This window comes from Pecten maximus, chromosome 3, assembly GCF_902652985.1.
Source record: "Pecten maximus chromosome 3, xPecMax1.1, whole genome shotgun sequence".
Classification (NCBI taxonomy): domain Eukaryota; kingdom Metazoa; phylum Mollusca; class Bivalvia; order Pectinida; family Pectinidae; genus Pecten; species Pecten maximus.
In genome coordinates this window covers 14478008-14494534 of record NC_047017.1, presented here as the reverse complement: position 1 = coordinate 14494534, position 16527 = coordinate 14478008, and the positions used below count along the sequence as shown (strand labels likewise).

General features: G+C 36.1%; 1 protein-coding gene and 1 long non-coding RNA gene across 2 annotated transcripts; both read left to right on the top strand.

Annotated features, from left to right (window-relative positions):
- The first annotated feature begins 21 nt into the window (after positions 1 to 21).
- LOC117323301 (zinc finger FYVE domain-containing protein 1-like) lies at positions 22 to 10238 on the top strand. Its single transcript, XM_033878439.1, has 11 exons — positions 22 to 816; positions 1293 to 1797; positions 2868 to 3073; positions 3700 to 3797; positions 4646 to 4751; positions 5241 to 5338; positions 5553 to 5667; positions 6089 to 6259; positions 6688 to 6862; positions 9013 to 9120; positions 9669 to 10238. The coding sequence occupies exons 1-11, from the start codon at positions 127 to 129 to the stop codon at positions 9908 to 9910; spliced, it is 2514 nt and encodes an 837-aa protein (XP_033734330.1). The 5' UTR covers positions 22 to 126; the 3' UTR covers positions 9911 to 10238.
- Positions 10239 to 11243: 1005 nt separating this feature from the next.
- LOC117323300 lies at positions 11244 to 16300 on the top strand. Its single transcript, XR_004531701.1, has 2 exons — positions 11244 to 14058; positions 14219 to 16300. It is a non-coding gene; the product is annotated as an uncharacterized LOC117323300 (long non-coding RNA).
- The last annotated feature ends 227 nt before the right edge of the window (positions 16301 to 16527 follow it).

Below are 16527 nucleotides of genomic sequence, written 5' to 3'. Positions count from 1 at the left end.
TATTTGCGGAAATGACTATCGAAACAACACAGACGATTCATCTCTAAAAACCTACTCAGAAAATGAGTGATCGTTCAGTTTATTGATTGGTATTCCATACCTGACGATGTCCGGAGAAAGTCAATTATGACATCGGTACCACGGAGGTTTGATAGATGTAGAACATCAAAGCGTTATTGTGCTGAAAAACTCTGTTGCAAATCCGAAAGGGCAGAGGCGACCTTTCACTGTGACGACTGTCACACTGACCAATGTTATGATTGCGTCACAAGCATACACCAGTCCAGTTCAAAATTTGAGTTTCATGACCGTTCAGATATAGTTCCCCCATCGTTTGACTTGTTGTGTCAGATATCACTTGCTGACAATAGCCGAAAGTGCACCGAATTAAACTTTGCAGATCTACACTGTGAAATCTGTAATATTAACTTTTGCTTCACTTGTTTCGAATTTTACCACAGGGGACCTAGAAGAACTCACAGGAAAACTAACTTCAAGGATTACAAATCCCGAGAAGCACAAAGACATTTAGAGACTATTGTAAAACCAACATCTCCTGTGGATACTGAAGACACTTCCTTAACTTTTGTATCCTGTCCACAAATACAAATTGATCAAGAAGTAACAAGCAGTATGGATTCATTCAATAGTGTGAATTCTCGACACAGTCAAAATGGAAGCATACCTGATTTATGTTTGAACTCAAATGAGAAAGACATGATTAATATCGAGGAAGAGCTGGCTGCCAGTCAAATAGACGAACATCATTACAGCAGTCAAAGTTTTATGCTTCTTGATGGCCGAGAAAAGTTACAGGTATATTAAATGGACATAGTGTGCATGTGCTTAAAACTGAGGCATATTAGACATGATATTAATTTACTAAAACAAATCTGATCTTGTCTACTATACTAATGTAAATGAGCTGTCATGATCAGGGATCTAAAATCTAAAAGCTTTATCATATAATAATAAGATGGTTATATAACTATCATGATATTGATAATATAGGGTGGTTATATATAGCTGTCATTGATAATGATAGAAATAAACTGTTGTATAGCTATTGATAAAGAGATGATAATTACAGTTTCAGTACAACTGATTGTTTGTGTTTTGTTTTTATCTGAACAATTTTTTTGGATACCATGGTATGTAATTGAGAAATATTGAAAATGTTGTGAAATGATAATTAACTGAACTAAAAGCATGGTCTTGTAAGCCTCAAGCTCCTTCCTTTGTAAACAGATTACCATAATCCTGAACCAATATATATCATCATCTTATTTTAGGTTGATGATTTTGAAGACTTTTTGGTAAAGCTTGGATGTGATGAAGAGGAACAAGTAAAAGTTGTGTCAATCTTCGGAAACACTGGTGATGGGAAGTCCTACACACTGAATTATACATTTTTTGGTGGAAAAGAGGTTTTTAAAACATCTTCCCACCAAGAATCTTGCACTATAGGAGTCTGGGCTTCATATGACCCTGTCACAAAAGCCATTGTGATTGACACTGAAGGATTTCTAGGAGTAACAGCAAATCAGAACCAGAGATCACGACTGCTGTTGAAGATCCTGGCTATATCAGATGTTGTTATTTATCGTACACGTGCAGAACGCCTTCACAATGACATGTTCCAGTTCCTCTGCGATGCATCTACCGCATATACAAAGCATTTCTCTCTAGAGCTGCAGGCTGCTGCCAAGCGCTGTCGAAAAAGTGCTGCAGATCTCCATCCGTCAGTGATAGTTTTTCATGAAACAACCAATACCAGAGTTCTTGGGGAAGACAATGGTTTGTGCCATTTTATAAATAATAGACTCCATTTTCATTCGTTTGAGTCAAAGAACTCTTTACACATATAATATGGTCCATATTGTATAAATTGTACAATGTTTTTATAATTATTCAGTATTGATAATGACTATCAATTTAAATCAGCAGGATTTCAAAACATCATTTAAACATAGTGACTATCAGATTGAGATATTTTCAATAAGTGTAATGTTATATGATTTGACACTTATACCATGCATAAAAACTTCTAAATGGGCAAGATGGAGCATGTTAAATGGTGTCTTTTTGACAATCTTATACATACTTACCTTGAATGTATCAACCTACATATCTAAAGGTACTTTTTCTTCTTGGCAAGTTTTAAATTTTTTAACAATAAATGAGTTTTAACTGATAAAGGCCTTAAATTTATGGTCAAGTGTACAATAGTACATGTGGAGGATTGTCTGGTACAGGAAAGAAGGGTAACACATGCTTATAAGGCCTTATATGGTGTTGGGCATCATATCCATTGTAATATTTTATTAGGTGACTACAATTATGTAAGAAACCTAAACTTTCTATTTTCAATTGAATGTGTACAATTTACGGTAACATTTGCATGGGTCAGTGAAAGTGTTCAGTATTACTATTACAGCTGTAATACTGAATTCAGTACCCCCCATGTTTACATATCCAGTGCCCAATCGTGGCCATGCTCTGTAACGGAGCGGGGAGCTCAAAAATAGCTCTCTGAGTGCAGTTTTCACTCCCTCACCCCACCCCCATATATGTCCATTTTTATTTTGATAAAACCAGCAATTTCAGTTTTTTCATAATTTGCGATTTTCACCCATGCATTGGTATATGCTTTCAGCATCTATTGCAAATGAAGTAATAATTATAACAACAATATTACTTTAAAAGTTTGATTTATTTTGTCACATCAATCTACAGGTATGTGTCATAGATGACTGAGTTGTTCATAGACTATGAAAGACAACATGTGATTTGTTCATGATTTCATTATTTATCATCAATTGACAAACTTCTTTGATAATGTAACAGTAAACTGTTGATTCAAACAGGCGGTAAGCCAGCGGAGAGTGACCTCTTGGACAAGTTCCAGCAACTTGATTGTCCGATGCATTTTAAGGACCTGAAATATGTTGGGACAAGGACCAAAGGGACCAAAACAGACTTCCGAAAGTTTCAAGCAGAACTCCAGGAACAACTGGAAAACAAGTCTCATAGAGCTGCTAGAAAACCAGAGGTGGTGTATACAACACTTAAGGTAAGTTGTCAAGTTTATATAGCTTGGTGGTGGATAGGCTTGTATGATTAGAAAAATGTATTGATGTTTGTAAGAGAGGTTCATTTATTTTTTTCATTGACTTCCCTTGCAATAAAACCTGGGGTCTCTAGTTTAAAGTTCCCTCTCACAGTTTTTTTACTTCAGACCTGAGGTCTCTGGTTCACATTAAGTCCCTCTCACAGTGTTTTACTGCAGATCTGATGCCTCTGGTTCACAGTCCCCTCTCACAGTATTTTACTTCAGACCTGAGGCCTCTGGTTCACAGTCCCCTCTCACAGTATTTTACTTCAGACCTGAGGCCTCTGGTTCACAGTCCCCTCTCACAGTGTTTTACTTCAGACCTGAGGCCTCTGGTTCACAGTCCCCTCTCACAGTGTTTTACTTCAGACCTGAGGCCTCTGGTTCACAGTCCTCTCTTACAGTGTTTTACTTCAGACCTGAGACCTCTGGTTCACAGTCCCCTTTAACGGCCTCAGGGAGGTTGGTGCAATATATGTATTTATAGATATAAATGAAAAGTTATTTTGTTACTACCACTTTTTCATGCTCCCATATTCCCCTAATATAGTCATACATATGTCAAATGATGTTGTGCTATGTTTCAGAATTTAAACGACAAGTTCAGCGGTGAGATTGAAAAGCCAGTGTATGGGACATTTCCTGACCAGATGTTTACATGTTCTGTCAAGTGTCTCTGTTGTGGGTAGGTAAAACAAAATTACTTGTGTGTAACATTTAAGCTCTTCATCAAAAGGGAGTGTGATGATGGAAGTTCCAGCACATATAGTGACTGTAATATTTGTGTTTGTGTCTATATTCAATGCTGGATGTCCAAATATAATCAGGGCCCAGTTGTTCAAAATGGGATAAGCATCATTAGGCTAATCATGGTTTAACAACAATTTTAAAATCCTGATCAAATGATTTCTGGTAAAACTAAATTGACAAAATTTCATAAAACTTCAACACTCGCCAGTCTCTTCCTACCTGCCTATTTCAAGGAATATACATACATAGATTTTGAAGTAAAGGAGAATTGAGATTTTCACTAATCAAGTGATTAAGCTAATCACCCTTTGAACAACTGGGCCCAGATGTACAATCTTGAGGATCAATTTGCCATATGTAGGTCACTGTAGCTTAATATTTTCAATGTATATGTCACTGATTTGACTTTGTTTTTATACTCCATTTCTTTGATCAGATTTTTTATTCAGAACCATTTCTTAAGTTCAGGTGTATTATTGCTATTAAAGAAATTCTCTAATTTATTTGGCTGCAATTTTCATTAATATCAATGATTTTACATTTAAAAAATTATGAATACTAGCTATAGCATTCAAATAAATATCAATGAAACATTTCTAACAATGTCTTGTCCCTGACCAAATAGACTTTTCTGATCATAATGGCTGTATACATTTACATGTAATTGTATTGAAATCAGTTATTCATAAAAATCTTTGAATGCAATTGAGATAATTTTCACCAGTTCATACATATCCGGATGTAATTGTTAGACAGGATGAGAAATTGATATATTTGTTGCAGGGAGAGCTGCTGTCTGAGTATGAACCACAAAGCCGACCAATCACATAACACAGACAAGCGATGTAAATACCAACATCAGTTTGGTAACAAGGTCTACTTGTGTAAGGTTAGTGGTGATAGATAATCTACACTACAAAGTATTCATACAAGCATTAATTTCCAACCCCGACACTGACTTAAAGGTCCTATAGGTGCCTTATACTAATATTGGAATGTCTGTCAATCCACAAATTGTTTAGGGAGACATCCCTGGATCAGAAGTCAATTAATATAATTTTGATGGTATACTTCAGACCTATAGATATGCAATATCGGGGTTGATTAACAAATTTCCAAGGCCATGGTTACTTTTTCTAAAAATAGATCTTTTGGATACAGTCAGGTACTGCGAATATTCATGGATATAGTGTATGACAGGCTGCATTATAAACTGTTGTTTTTCCCTCCTTTTAAGATAAATTTTCTCTGAAACAGACTTTACGTTGACCAAAAAGTTGTATTCCCATCCATACTTTCTATTGGATAAAGCAATTGAAACTTAAAAAAATCGTCTTGAGTTAAAATATATTAAAATATTAGGATTTTATATTTACAGAGGTGCTGGATGGGTGGTAAACAAAATGTTGTGGTGCTGAAGACATCCGAATCAAAGGACAACGCATGGATGGGATTCGCTAAATATGTCTGGGCAGGGTGAGAGATTGCCAACAGATCTGTCATGAGTTGAATAAATCTGAAGTTTTCATTAGTGGAGTTGTAATGTATTCCAGATATACCGTAATGGTTTCTTGCTGCTGGTTCAATCATTTATTAGTTAAAGCTATTTGTTGATTTTGTTGATTAATGTGTGATAATTTAATAATAAAACTCGTTCGTAGTTTGATAATGTATTATAATGTTATTATAGTGAAGTTCTGGAGTGTCCCCACTGTGGAGTTATATACCGGAGTCGAGAGAAGTGGTACGGTAACAGTCACCCAGAGGAAGCTGTTACCATGGATATTAGACACGTATGGCCTGATGTAAGTACTGGATGTCAGATGTTTATAAAACTGATGGCTCTTGGAGTTAAAAAAATATTAGAGGAATTTTCGTTCAAATTCAAAGACTAGTTTCATTTAAATGTCATTTATGTTAGAAATTATGGTACCTGAACATTAAAAAAAAACAACTTAAAATATACTGTTTTGACAGAAGATTTTCAGTGGTAGATTCAAGTCAAAGACAATATTTTATTTTGGAAAAATCAATTAACGTCTTCCCTTATTCTTATTATTTTCTGTTGCAAAATGATAAAAAAATTCAGGAAAATTAGTTATCTCGTCAAGTAAGAAGTAAATGTTTCTACCACTATGAGTTGTTTAAATTTTTAAATTTTCTCATAAACACTGAATTTAAAAAAGTTAATTTGATTTTGCACATTTTTATCATTACTGTATACAGGGTCTACAGAACTTACAGGGAGCTCAGAATGCCGCCCGTAAGCTGGTAGATGGTATGCATTACATCGCCGACTCCATCAGCAGTGTGGGGTCAGGACCAACCAAGATGTTGTCTGACTGGATGGCTGACAAAATTGCCCCAGATTACTGGGTTCCCAACACACAGATAAAAGTAGGCATTTTGTAGAAATGTCAAATTTGTAACAATAATTTCAAACAGAATACAACTTTTATTGGAGACATTTGAATGTTCCTGAAGGGTAAGGCCATGATGGTGTTACTGTTTAGTCACTCAAGTCACGAAAATGTTTGAATGTAGGACAAATAAAGGCAAGCATTTAAATGATTTTGATTTATTAATCTTATATTAATGACAGAAAATTGCAAAGATGAGTGAAATACGTACTGTACTTTGATTTTTATTAAGCAATAACTTGTCGTGCTTAATTAACAAGATACAATAATGTATATGTTAATTTTACAACACAACACAACCATCATCATACATGTTACACAATATAATTATCTTCATCCTTGTCACACAATATGTACAACTTGTTTTAGCTAAAAGATGCCTGACTAAGCATGTTTTGGTTGTAGGAATGCAATATTTGTTCTATAAAGCTGGAGAATGAACAGAAGCATCATTGTCGTGCATGTGGAAAGGGCTTCTGTGATGGTTGTTCATCTCATCGGAGACCAGTGCCAGAGAGAGGCTGGGGAGAGAACGTTGCTGTTCGTGTGTGTGACAACTGTCATACTGACACAATGACAGGTGAGAGACAGAGAAGATATCTATTGTTGTTAACCAAAAAACGCCTCCCCCGCCCCATCAGGAATCTTCTTAGGGGACATTCCAGAAATGAACAATAAGAACGACTATACCAAATACATGTACATGCAATCAAAAGAGATGAAATATGTGGGAACCTCTGCAGAATCTGGGGTATATGTTCTTATGTATCTTCAACTTCAATATTTATGAGACATTATAGAGATCAGAACCTACATGTCTGTACCCTGTTGCAGTAATCAGGATCGTAATCTTTTCCTTTCTTTCCTGTCTACTCTTTCTTTTGTGTTCTTCTGCTTGTGTACCTTTAGAGCCTCACCTGGTGTTGTACCTTAAGAGCCTCATCTGGTGGTGTACCTTTAGAGCCTCATCTGGTGGTGTACCTTTAGAGCCTCATCTGGTGGTGTACCTTTAGAGCCTCATCTGGTGGTGTACCTTTAGACCCTCACCTGGTGGTGTACCTTTAGACCCTCATCTGGTGGTGTACCTTTATACATTCATCTGGTGGTGTACCTTTAGACCCTTATCTGGTGGTGTACCTTTAGACCCTCACCTGGTGGTGTACCTTTAGACCCTTATCTGGTGGTGTACCTTTAGACCCTCATCTGGTGGTGTACCTTTAGACCCTTATCTGGTGGTGTACCTTTAGACCCTTATCTGGTGGTGTACCTTTAGATATTCATCTGGTGGTGTACCTTTAGAGCCTCATCTGGTGGTGTACCTTTAGAGCCTCATCTGGTGGTGTACCTTTAGACCCTCACCTGGTGGTGTACCTTTAGAGCCTCATCTGGTGGTGTACCTTTAGAGCCTCATCTGGTGGTGTACCTTTAGAGCCTCATCTGGTGGTGTACCTTTAGAGCCTCACCTGGTGGTGTACTTTTAGAGCCTCACCTGGTGGTGTACCTTTAGACCCTCATCTGGTGGTGTACCTTTAGACCCTTATCTGGTGGTGTACCTTTAGACCCTTATCTGGTGGTATACCTTTAGACATTCATCTGGTGGTGTACCTTTAGACCCTTATCTGGTGGTGTACCTTTAGACCCTTATCTGGTGGTGTACCTTTAGACCCTCATCTGGTGGTGTACCTTTAGACCCTTATCTGGTGGTGTACCTTTAGACCCTTATCTGGTGGTGTACCTTTAGACCCTCATCTGGTGGTGTACCTTTAGACCCTCATCTGGTGGTGTACCTTTAGACCCTTATCTGGTGGTGTACCTTTAGACATTCATCTGGTGGTGTACCTTAAGACATATATCTGGTGGTGTACTTTTGGCCCTCACCTGGTGGTGTACCTTTAGACCCTCACCTGGTGGTGTACATTTAGACCCTCACCTGGTGGTGTACTTTTGGCCCTCATCTGGTGGTGTACCTTTAGACCCTCATCTGGTGGTGTACCTTTAGATCCTCACCTGGTGGTGTACATTTAGACCCTCACCTGGTGGTGTACATTTAGACCCTCACCTGGTGGTGTACTTTTGGCCCTCATCTGGTGGTGTACCTTTAGACCCTCATCTGGTGGTGTACCTTTAGACATTCATCTGGTGGTGTACCTTAAGACATATATCTGGTGGTGTACTTTTGGCCCTCACCTGGTGGTGTACCTTTAGACCCTCATCTGGTGGTGTACCTTTAGACCCTCACCTGGTGGTGTACATTTAGACCCTCACCTGGTGGTGTACTTTTAGACCCTCACCTGGTGGTGTACATTTAGACCCTCACCTGGTGGTGTACTTTTGGCCCTCATCTGGTGGTGTACTTTTAGACCCTCATCTGGTGGTGTACCTTTAGATCCTCACCTGGTGGTGTACATTTAGACCCTCACCTGGTGGTGTACATTTAGACCCTCACCTGGTGGTGTACTTTTGGCCCTCATCTGGTGGTTACCTTTAGACCCTCATCTGGTGGTGTACCTTTAGACCCTCACCTGGTGGTGTACTTTTGGCCCTCATCTGGTGGTGTACATTTAGACCCTCATCTGGTGGTGTACATTTAGACCCTCATCTGGTGGTTTACTTATAGACCCTCATCTGCAGGGGGGGCCAGGGTATTGTACGGGTATGTAACACCTAAACAAAGAATCAAACAAAACCGGTATCATATTGTAATTAGTTAATGTTGTTCGTCTTTGACAGGCTCGTCTGACAGTACTGGCAGTAATTCCCAGACCACTGCCAGGCGTGTAGGAGAGGCAGTGACCTCAGCTATTGGTGTGGCAGCCTCAACATTTAACTATCCTCTTGGTATGTACAGCTATTCATTAGTCCCCTACCGGTGAAACCTCAGGGGACTATAGGTATTTGATAAAATAACTAAAAATGTTGTTGAATGAATTAACAAATTAATTGTAAATTAAAACCTTGATATATCAAACACTCTCTTCTTACCATTATACCATTATTACATTATGATAGGTCTTGTTATGGTTGTCTGAAAACATTCAGACCAAGATATTGTTGCATAAAGATCTACATCTGAATAGATTTAAGTGGTCATTAGTCAAAGTTTAAGGGGGCAAAGGTCAAATTTGACCACATTTGAAAAAAAATTACAGGTAATTGATATATACAATAATTACATACGTCATTTACTGATGGGGGATGGGTCACTTTGATGAGATTGGGGGGCGGTGTTATATCTTTGTGAGTCCCTGTGAGTCCTTGTGAGTTTCTGTGAGTCCCTGTGAGTGTCTGTGAGTCCCTATGAGTCCCTGTGAGTTTCTGTGAGTTCCTGTGAGTTGTACAATAATTGTACTTTACTGTAGTAACTTTTGATACCTTTGATACTGCAGACATGCTGAAGGACACTGCTAGGCCTGCCTACTGGGTACCAGATACCGATATAAAGAACTGTTGTGTGTGCAGAGAGGAGTTTGGACCTAAGCGGGCCATACATCATTGTAGAGCCTGTGGCAAAGGTGTATGTGAAGCATGCTCCCCTAGCAAACTTCCAGTCCCTATTAGGGGATGGGACTATCCGGTCAGGGTGTGTACAAAGTGTGAGAAAAAGGCAGATGAACTGGGATCTACGTAGTCCCTTTCTGGGACCGGAGATGTATTATTAATTAAGTATACAAGTCAGAACGAATTCTAGAACTCTCCTGTCAAGGTACTGTATAGCGTTTTAAATTTGTGGGGTCAATACAGTGGACCTGCGATAATCCGGACGCCGATAGTCCGGAAAACTCACAGTCCGGACGGAAATGCACGGGAATGGATTTCCGTAACGTTATTTGTACTCACCAGTCCGGAAATTCGGATTCCGATTCCGGAAGCCCATTTTGGGAACGGAAAGTACTTTTCATTAGTAAATTTCCCTCGATAATCCGGACAAATGTTTCACCACGAGGAGAAAAAAATGTCGGGGCAAGTCACCCGTGTCGACAGCTGTACAGACTATCGCTTGACACTGTGCGTAGTCATAGCGACCGCTGCCAGGTCATAGCCCCGGGTGTTTACCTGTGTTACAATGTGTAGCTTTTGTTTTTATAACGGTATCTTGCTTTTTCTCTACGACCTAAATGTTACAGTCTTAAAGGATTTTATAGTATAGCCTGGTCTTGCTTTTATCAACTTGACGTACAATATCTATGATAGTTATTTTACAGACGGCAACTTTTATAGGAACACATATTGCTATTTCGTAGTTAGCAAGAATTTATGCACAAACATACAGTACGTGATACGATAATTAATCAATCTCAAATACATGTAATAAATCTATGATCGGTAATTAACATCATTAACACTTGTATTGGGTAAACACGGATATCGGCTTGTAACACCGTTACGTGAAACGACGACTCATTGAAAGATGCATGTTATTAATTACATACACATTTACGTATTAAGCAGTGATCACAAGAACTGGGTTGATTACACACATTAGTCAATAGTCGTCTGATACTTAATTAAGCGTCACATTGTTAAATGAATACGGGTTTAATAATTAGCCTATCGGACATCTTGGGTAGTTCTCGCTGGTGTCGCGTACTTTTAAATAGATAGCTTGGGGTTTCTGGTACGTAAAAATCATAAAAAAAACATGGACTGACGGTAAGTTGTAAAATCCGGGTCTTTTATTTAAGGTATTTAACGTTTGTAATTTCTACTTGTTTGTGAACCTCCGGGACGTGACACATGTGTGTTGTTTGTAGGTCACATATATGCCCGCTATAAATAAAACAACTTTCACTTTACATGTTCTTTTAAAAACATAGTTTATTTTTTACTTTCTACAAAACAAAACAAGAATCATATCAGAAAAATAAGTATATTTATTGTAAAAAGCCTGACAATTAGACGTGTTTATGAAACGTCCCGGATTGTATATATTCAAGGGAGATAACTCTTACACGACAATTTTTTTGACCTGGTAGACGAAATTCGGCAGTCCGGAAAACTCGTAATCCGGACGGTTTGGACTGGGAACGAAGGTGTTCGGATTATCGAGGGTCCACTGTACATATTACACGTTTTCATTTTCGGGATATATTTTGCTGTACACTGCTCCCTTTTATTCAGCATTATTCTAGTTTGTGTTTCAATGGATTTTTGAGTATAATTATTTGAGGATAAATCTATTTGAGAATGCAATGTGTATGATAATCTTGTGTTGTGTAGACACCATCCCGACTGTACAGACGATTTCAGTTTAAAGAATAGTAATGTAATAGGAGTGAGCTGTAATCAGTTAAATGGCCTGGTTTGCATGTTTTCTAGTCTATTATGAGAACACTTATGATTTGGTCAGTTTTGTGTTGTTTTTACTTGACGGACAAATGTCCAGCGATAGGCAATGTAATTACACAATGTCTTTTGCATGGTGAAAACAGGGGTGTATTGTAAAAATAAATTAAATGACATCTCTGAGCATGTCAGGGATATATTTATCAATTATTAGAATATGTTTCACATCCCAACATCTATTTCTCACTTGATGAAATGTAGCTTTATCAAATTTATGTAACATTGTTGAGTTATATTTCCACAGAGCAATGATTCAGTGCTCCATAAGGTCATTATTGTACTATATATTTTACTTGTACAATGTATTTATAATTCACAAATTTTAGTTGAAGTGCAAATTTAGCAAAAATAAAAAACCCACAAAATATAACCGCTATACAGTACACATGAGGTATTATTAATGTACGTGGCTGGCTGGCTGTCAGGGAAGTGAAAGGTCTGTTTAATCTGATTAAAATCAGAGTAAGGCTAGCTGTGATAGGGGACGGTGCTATTGAGGTATTAATGTACGTGGCTGGCTGGCTGTCAGAGGAGTGAAGGATCTGTTTAATCTGATAAAATTCAGAGTAAGACTTGCTGTGATAGGGGACGGTGCTATTCACTGTACATATGATGAACTTCAGAACAATGTAATTATGAACTTTAGTTAGAAATAATTTTAACTTTACAGTGCTTTTAATCAAATACGTAATGATAATGAGGGATTTCCTCATTATACCTGTTTTTGTCACCATTGGTCAGTAAGAAGGAGGGACATATTAAATGAATCATTAGTTATTCTGATGCTCTTTAACTATGTAAGGCTGGACTTGATTTAGGGCTTCTGAACGAAGTCTGATGATTTCTCTACATCTATAATATGATTGGTTCGCAGATTATGGAGTTAGGTACGACATCAGTCTGCCTATAAATTGTCTGTTTTTGTTTGCGATTTGATTGGTGTACATATTCTGAACTTTGAACTATTTGCAATGAAACCTGACTTTATCAACACCTGAATTTAAAGACATCCTGTATAATGACATTATTTTATTGTTGATAAATCAAGATTCTGCTATTATGATTAAGAACGCACAAGACATGATGTAAATTCTGCTATAAGATTAAGAATGCACAAGACATGATGTAAATTCTGCTTTAAGATTAAGAACGCACAAGACATGATGTAAAAAGTCCTAACATTCCACTTCCATACATTGTGTATTGCCTGTGCTCATCTTTATAGTTCAAGAACAAAAATAAAAATTTGTGAACAATTTGATTTAAATCATATTTGTTATACCAACAATGAGTATGTGGTGAATTATCAAATGAAGCGTATAAAGATGATTTCTTGAACTTGTATTTCATTAAAACAGGTTAATTAAGACCAGCTGGTTGATATGTTGAAGCTTGTTTATATTTACTTAAAGATGTTATCCAAAAGTATCATTGTTAGTTTAAGATGGGCTCTTTGTATTCAAGATGACATGAAATAGATTTCTTTTTCTCTTAGCATTCCCTGCCTAAATGTATTCCAGAAAACAATACTGTTATATTCTATTGTGCTTTGTTTGATATTTTATGTATGATATTGATGTTTTATCTTATTGAGTTTACTTTGATTTTAAATACCACATTGTTGCCACTCGATAATGATGTACTATTAGGTTTACAAACATGTACATGTACTCTTTAAACTTCTTGCTATTTTCAAAAGGCATTATTTTTGTGAATTTGTAGCTCAAAATTAATAAAACTCACTCACAGAAATTTTATCTGGATAATATTTTGACCAATATTTTTTTTTTCTTTTTTCTTTTTTTTTTTTTTTTGGGGGGGGGGGGGGGTCATTTGATCAGTTATTTGAATATGAATACATCTGCATGATTTTAATTGATAAAACACAATTTCTTAAAAAAAAAAGAATCAATAATTCATCAAGATTCATGTTCATTTATGAGTATGCCAAATGTATTTTAAACACATTGTATATGCACAGAACAGTACAGTAATGGTGAAAATTTGACCTGTGATTATCTAATTAAATAATTTGAACTAGGACAGAATAATGAAAATAAACACCCATGGAATTTTGTATTTGATAGATACATAATAGTACATAGGTACATATGTAGTCTAGTCCTGACTTTTAGTTATCATATATAGAACCACCAGAACAAATCGCCTTGTCTGTCAAATACTGTGCCTGGAAAATTTGTACATCTGTCAAACATAAATTTTATTTTATTTTGTATGATTTAGATTAACTTGTTAGGAAATGACATTCATTTGTATCATTTATTTGATGTTACAATGCACAATGCTTTGTATGCTTAAACTTTTTAAAATTCTGACGACCCTAACACTGCCTTCTAGAACAGACACTGGCCTCCCTGTCCATGTATAACATAATTACATCACTTGTATCTATCTTATGTATCTAATATGTAGGTCAGGTATACTTATACATTGTATAAATGTAGGTCAGGTATACTTATACATTGTATAAATGTAGGTCAGGTATACTTATACATTGTATAAATGTAGGTCAGGTATACTTATACATTGTATAAATGTAGGTCAGGTATACTTATACATTGTATAAATGTAGGTCAGGTATACTTATACATTGTATAAATGTAGGTCAGGTATACTTATACATTGTATAAATGTAGGTCAGGTATACTTATACGTTGTATAAATGAAGAGTTACATGTTGAGATATATTTTCCTCAAGTGCAATTTCTGATATTAATGGATTTGTTTGCTAAAATCCAATTAGACATAAATATGGATATATAAATTTGTGTAATCCATAAATTTCTGATATTACCGGGTAATGTGGAGTTATCAAGACCAGTTTCTTCAATGTTTTTGTGATAAATCATAATATTACAGAAATGACTATCCTTTTATTAATGAATGCGCAAATACTGTAACAGTCAAAATCAAAGATTACCTGGGATTTATCAAATTATGATAACAATATATGATAGGAAAGAAAGGTTACTAGCAGGTCTGACCTGATACCAAATTCTGCTACTATAAGGATATTATGTAGTACTGGTATTTATGTAATGGTTCATATAAATCTCATGTTTTCTAATAAGGATATAGAATTATTTTTCAAGAAAAAAAATGGCTCTATTGAATTCAGTGCTGTGTACATTTTTGGGTAAATTATATGAACATTGTATACAAACACATCATGGTCTTTGTAGTAGATAATTGTGTAACTACTCATTAAATTGTTAATGAAATATGTTACAAATAGCAAAGTGATATAGAATGAGAAATAAAACTATCAGTAGAAGTTCAATTTTTTTTTTTTTAATTCCAGGGTATGTTCTACTCGTGACATGTAAAAATATTACAGGGCGAATTCACACAACCTGAAAATATACATTAAATAACAAACACAGCATTGAATGAAAATTGTAAACAATGAATATTGTGAAATCTTGATGGATTTACCACATACCAGTATACATGAAAAACAACAAAAGGACTTTGCTGCATGGCCTTACTATCGGTCGGTGAAAGATGTCTGTGTAGGCAGAAAGGCCTTGTGGAAAAAGGTCTGAAAAACCTATGAAGCTAGAAAGGCCTTGCAGAAAAGTCCTGAATATTTGTTTTTATTTGTTGTTTTTTTTATACATATATTTTCCTTCCCAAGGAATCATTTTTTCCTAGTATATAAGTATATGATGTTTGATTTCATTTGCATGTACACATTATACAAATGTTGGTGATAATAAATTATTTGTAATTACTACAGTGCAATGCCTAAAGTAGTTGTTATTTCTGCTAGACTTATTTGTTATAAGTCACTACTATTGTGTTTTTTTTAAAGCCACACGTTGTGGTACAGACTAAAATTACCATGGCCAGAAAATTGTGTTTATAAACGATCCCATTGTCGGTTTTAGACTCTTCTCTGTTGTCAGAGCAGAATCTCGATGATTTCCAATAGTGTATTTGACCATGGTGACATGGAACTGGTCAAGATACTTTAGTATTTATGCCCCATGAGCAACAATGAGGACCATCATTTCTATGCCGTTTGTTATTTGATTGACAATATTATAGTCTGCAAGGGTTGTGGTTTGATTTTTCAATTACTGACCCATTTTTTGTTATTTTAGGAAATTTTGTTGAATTTTTGTTATTTTAAGCTTACCCGAGGTCGTGTAGTCTGCTCCCTGAAAACCAGAATTTACCTCTAGTGTATTCCGTCTCCTGAGCCCTGTTAAAATTCATTATATATTATTCGATGTCTACGATATAGGATTCGGACATAACAGACATTGGATCTCCTTAATTGTTATTTGATGAATAAAGCTACACTTTTAAAACTGCATGTCAGAAAGTGGTATCTCTCAATTACTTTACAGGTAACGATAAGTTATGTAACTTTATGCAAAACTGAATATACGTAATTACAATGTACATAGACCTTTCATTATTTCATGCAGATGATGATGCAAATAATCAAAATATTGTCGTTGATGCTAGGATAGATATAATTGGTTCAATCTGTGAAATGAATGATTTGATTGTTATAGATGCGCCATATAAACTAAATATGAACACATACGTCTTTGTAATTGTCTCTGTGAAGTCTTTGTAAATGTATCCATGAATATGGATGTCATTATTCTTTATTGAATAAACTTGGGATATTCATATCAAGTTTCAATAGTTTGTTATATCTCTCTCTCCTGACCTGCTGGGCCAGCCCAGGTTGAAAGAATGATGCTATGCAGCTTCATCTTCACTTAACCCAAAATATGTATTGATGCTTGACCTCTACCTAATGGTGGTGCGAAGTTTGCTCAAATAAATGACCGCAAAGGTAAGATTGGAAATTACTTTTCGAAAGACCTATCATATCTTGGCATACATTCAAGGTATAACAAG

Excerpts from the sequence above, each read along its gene's own strand:
- LOC117323301 (XM_033878439.1), top strand. The coding sequence starts at position 127 with ATGACATCGGTACCACGGAGGTTTGATAGATGTAGAACATCAAAGCGT. Across the intron at positions 4,752-5,240 it reads ACAAGGTCTACTTGTGTAAG|AGGTGCTGGATGGGTGGTAA; the intron begins GTTAGTGGTGAT and ends TTATATTTACAG. Across the intron at positions 6,863-9,012 it reads TCATACTGACACAATGACAG|GCTCGTCTGACAGTACTGGC; the intron begins GTGAGAGACAGA and ends CGTCTTTGACAG.